Source organism: Buceros rhinoceros, unplaced genomic scaffold (assembly GCF_000710305.1).
Source record: "Buceros rhinoceros silvestris isolate BGI_N320 unplaced genomic scaffold, ASM71030v1 scaffold25612, whole genome shotgun sequence".
NCBI classification, from domain to species: Eukaryota; Metazoa; Chordata; class Aves; order Bucerotiformes; family Bucerotidae; genus Buceros; species Buceros rhinoceros.
The window spans coordinates 6,211-10,675 of NW_010399848.1; the positions used below are offsets into that span (position 1 = coordinate 6,211).

The following is a 4,465-nucleotide window of genomic DNA, read 5'->3' on the forward strand; positions in this document are numbered from 1 at the left end:
CCGGATCCCCAGTGCTGGTGGGCGATGTGCACCGGGCTGTCGGCTCCCCTTCCCTGTGGCAGCAGTGTGCGTGGTGCTGGAGAATGGGTCTGCTGGGCTTGACGCCTTTCTGCCGTTTCCAGGCCAGAGTGGGGTTTCTGGCTGCTGTCTCTGCAGTTGGCTGGAGCTTGTGTGGGACAAAGGCTGTGTCGCCCTGAGCTAAAAGGCAGAGAGGGGTGTCCCCAGGGCCTGGGGAAAGGCTGCCATGAGGACAGGCTCAGTCTTCGTGTTTTGAACCTGGCAGGTGCGGTGCAGAGAGGTGGTGTGAGGTGTTGAACACGGCCCCTCTCTGCTCTGCTCCTTGGTGCTTGCACAGGAGGCAGCAAGAGGGCAGCTGTGGCTGAAGGTGCTGCGGTAGCTCTGCACATTCCAGCATGGAGCCTTCAGGCAGCTCTGGACGTGGGCTGTGTTCCTGCTTTGCCTGCCATGGGAGCACTGGCTGTGGGGTGGTCCCAGTCAGGGCAGACTGTCTTGGGAGACCTTTCTAGGGAGGTTGTGGTGTCCTGGGGCTGACTCTTCCACAGCCAGAGCAGAACAGGATGCATGTGTCCTCTGGGGCACGCTCCATCTGCAGCAGGTGAACATCTCCAGAGGGTGCCTCTCCTGGCTGCTCTGGGAGGTGCCTGGGTGCTGGTTTTGGGGAAGGAACAGAGCAGAGGTGGAATGCGGCGCTTCATGGGAGATGCAAAACGGAACCGCAGCTCCCAGATTATTGTCCCTCGTAGGGCGAGAACTCTGGCTCTCCGGGTGAGGGTGTCGCCTCTGTGGATGGCTGCTGGGGCAGGGCGAGCATGTGCTGTGCACAGCCAGGCCGGGCTTGGCTCTGGCCTCTGGCTTGGCTCGGGCTAGGAAGGTTTGCAAGGTCAGCTCTGTCCCACACCGCGTGCTCTGCCTGGTAGCAGGTCACTGCTGGGGTCCTTTGTTCTGCTGCTGTTCTTCTGTCTCTAAAATGTGTGTGTTTGTTTTTGTTTAGCTGCTCCAAAGATCCCTCCAGACCTAAAGTCCCACAGCCCCAAATGCCCTTCTACTGTCACGGGCACCTATAGTAAGTCACTTGCCCTGTTCCCAACCCTAATTATGTGTCTTGAAGCAGGACCCTGATTTGGCTGCACATGGCCCTACTGCTTGTTTGAGAATAATTTAGCTGTAGATGCACTTGGGGTTTTGTGGCTTTGGATACTGGTTTTGAATCTGAAACAGAAGCTGAGAAGCCTTTCTGAATTCCAAAAGCGGGGTCTGGACTCTCAAAGCTGAGGGCACTCAGGCCCGTCCACCCTCCACTCCAAAATCCAGTTAGGAGCCTGACGAGGCTTTCTGGCTGCATCTTCTGTACCTCTGGCTGGACCTGCCCCTGCTGACCCTGTGCTGGGAGGTGATCCCCGAGCAGCCCTCGATCCTGCTCTAGATCTGGCCCCACCTGTGGGAACGTTGTGCCCTGGCTAAGCTTCCCTTGAAGCGAGCTTCCCCGGGGTCACAGAGGGATTCACCGCGTCCGGCTGCCCCGGCAGCTGCCCCCCAGAGCCATGTCTGTCCTCGCTGACACCTCTGGAGACAAGGGGCTCCTCTCCTGCCCGGTGCAGCAGGCAGCGTTGTCTGCTCCGTACTTCTCTGATGCTGCTGGTCGAGCAGCCACCCGAGGCCAGACGTGGATTTTGCCCTTTCTCCTGGTTTTGATGCACCCCAAAGGGAAAGATGTTTCTGCTGAAGACCCTGGAAGGTTTTCTCTAGGTGATCTTGTAGGGCCGCCCTTTGCAGATAGGCTGAAAAAGACAAACCCTCCCCCAGATGGCCTGGCGTGTGTGTGCTCTGAGCCCTGCTTCGGAAGCCTGCACGCTGAACCTCTGGTGCTGGCCCGGGACAGTCGGGCTGCTGCCGTGCTCCCAGGTGCCCAAGCCAGACTGTTCCTTAAAGGGCTGGTCTCTGTGGTTGCTCTTGAGAGATTTCTGCAGCACAATCCCATAGGCCCTGGACTCCAGACCCAACAAAATCAGGTGCTTCTCTCCACAGAGCTCTTCCCTTGCAGCATTTTGCAGCCACACCACGGCCTTCAGCAGTGCGGTACGACTGAGACCACCTCTTTAAGGTTAACGGCCTTCCTGTTCCAGCTGGCAGACTCTCCCTGGCTGGCCGAGCCCGAGCTTAATGCCCAGTTTTGTTTGATTAAAATCAGTTCTTTCATGATCTCAGCCTGCAGCCTGGCTTCCCTCTCCCAGCAGCTGAGCGCTGGGAGCAGAGCAACTGCAGGCTCCAGCCTCGGCAAACCTCTGCCAGGGACATGTGCTGCCAGCGCTGCTGCCGGGCGGGCTGAACCACGCCGGGAGCTCACGCTCCCGAGTACTAATCCTGCATGGCCGTAACCTCGCCCAGCGTGCCGGACTAACTGCCACTGGAGGAGAGGCTTCCCGTTAATCGTGGGGAAGGGAAGTCTCCCTGAGAGAAGCTGATCTCAGCGTGCTTGCATGCCTCTGGCTGACAGATGTGTTTCCAGATGTGCCCTGTGCCGGCTTTCCCTCCCATAGTGAGAAGCCTCTGCCCGCTTCTGACTGGGTAGGGGGGTAAACCCAGCCCTAATAACCCTCCCGTGGGGCAGCTAAACCTGACAGAATCCTCACTGCGCTGCAGGGCAGGAACCGAAGTATTTCCTGTGAGCCATCACATCCTCCTGCCTGTTTCCTTTTCCCCTGCTGCATGTCTGTTTGTGCGTGTGCAGGTGTGTATGTGTATATATGCATGTGTCTGTACATATATACACGCACACCGGCGCTCTCCCGGCCAGCTGCCTTCCCAAGAGCACATCCTACAGCTGCCGGGCGTGCCGAGAAGGGGTCCGGCACCACTAGGAGGGAGCGAGCAGTGAGGCATGGCTATGTGCCAGGGGTGCTCTGGAGAGGGGCTTTTGGAGTCTGCTCCACTTCCTTCTTAAGGTCCCCACGCGTCAGCTGTGCACCAGGACGAGCCGCGAGCCTCGGCCGACCCCAGGCAAAGACCCCCGTCCCGAGGTCACACGCAGCCTCTTGGAGTCGAGGCCCGTGAGGGTGTCCCAGCAGGCACCTCCTGGGCATCTGCTTTTCCTGCAACCCGGCCTAGGGAGGCGGCACCCAGGGATTTGTGCATTCCTGGGTGCTGGAGCATGCGTGTGCTGGAAGCCTAAAGGGCCTGCTGGGGAGGGGACTCGCTGCCGCCTGGGAGCTGACCGCGTCTCTGCTCTCTCCCCTGCTGCAGTGCTGGCGTGCGGCCGACCCCAGGCCACTGCTGTGTACAAGGTGTCCGAGTACGCCAGGAGATTCGGCGTCCCCGTGATCGCAGACGGAGGGATCCAGACAGTCGGGCACATCGCGAAGGCTCTCGCGCTCGGGGCCTCCACGGGTGAGCAGCGCGTCGGGCAGCTGGGTCCCCTGGGAAGGGGTTCCCTATGGCATCGGACTCTGGGCACAAGGGCATGTAGCCGAAGGTGGCTGGGGGCACTGGGGAGCCAGCACAGTGCTGTGCCCCCGACCCTGAGGGGTTTGCGGCTGACAGGCTGCCCTTGGTGATCTCTTGTGTTAGTGATGATGGGCTCCCTCCTGGCCGCCACCACGGAGGCCCCAGGCGAGTACTTCTTCTCGGATGGAATTCGGCTGAAGAAGTACCGCGGCATGGGCTCACTAGATGCCATGGACAAGAACTTGGGCAGCCAGAACCGGTATTTCAGGTAAGAGATGGTGCTTTGGGGCAGCACATCAAACTTCTGGGGCTACTCTGCGTCACAAACTTCCTTGATCTGTGCTCCCATGCAGTGAGACAGACAAAATCAAAGTGGCCCAGGGAGTCTCTGGCGCAGTGCAGGACAAGGGCTCTATCCACAAGTTCATTCCGTACCTGATTGCTGGGATCCAGGATTCCTGCCAGGACATTGGTGCCAAGAGCCTGACCCAAGTCCGGTGAGTGCTTCCCCTCGCTTGTGCTGGGGTTGGGTCACGGTGCTGCCATTCGGGATCCCTGAGCAAGCTGTACCCAAGCTGCAGCCTGTTCCACCTGGTCTGACCTCGCTCCTCGTCTCCCCTGGGCACCGAGTGGCAGGTTTGCCAGCCCCAGGGATGTGGGAGCATGGTCTTTCGTGGCATAGTCAGCTGTCTGGGCTTGAAATGCTGGGTCACCGCTCTTTGCCTGGCTCTTGGAGCATAGCAGAGACCGTTCTGACCGAGCTGGAGGATCCAGTGTCTCGTCCCAGCTGCTCCAGCAGTGCCAGAACGCTCTTCTCTATGCTCTGGCTGGCTGGTGACACGTATCCTTCCCCCTCAGAGCCATGATGTACTCGGGAGAGCTGAAGTTTGAGAAGAGGACGACGTCTGCCCAGGTGGAAGGCGGGGTGCATGGCCTCCACTCGTAAGTGCCTCTGGCAGGGCCCCTGTCTCCTGGGGTGGACGCCGGGGGGTGTGTGGGAGGG

General features: G+C 59.9%; 1 protein-coding gene across 1 annotated transcript in view; it reads left to right on the plus strand.

Annotated features, from left to right (window-relative positions):
* The window catches only part of IMPDH2 (IMP (inosine 5'-monophosphate) dehydrogenase 2), a gene marked incomplete at its 5' end in the record, with an annotated part of 10,752 nt that overhangs the window by 5,739 nt on the left and 548 nt on the right, over positions 1-4,465 (plus strand). Inside the window, 5 exons of the mRNA XM_010131648.1 lie at positions 1,013-1,084; positions 3,262-3,405; positions 3,586-3,730; positions 3,816-3,959; positions 4,321-4,404. Coding sequence (XP_010129950.1) covers positions 1,013-1,084; positions 3,262-3,405; positions 3,586-3,730; positions 3,816-3,959; positions 4,321-4,404 — 589 coding nt within the window. The remainder of the gene's footprint in view (positions 1-1,012; positions 1,085-3,261; positions 3,406-3,585; positions 3,731-3,815; positions 3,960-4,320; positions 4,405-4,465) is intronic.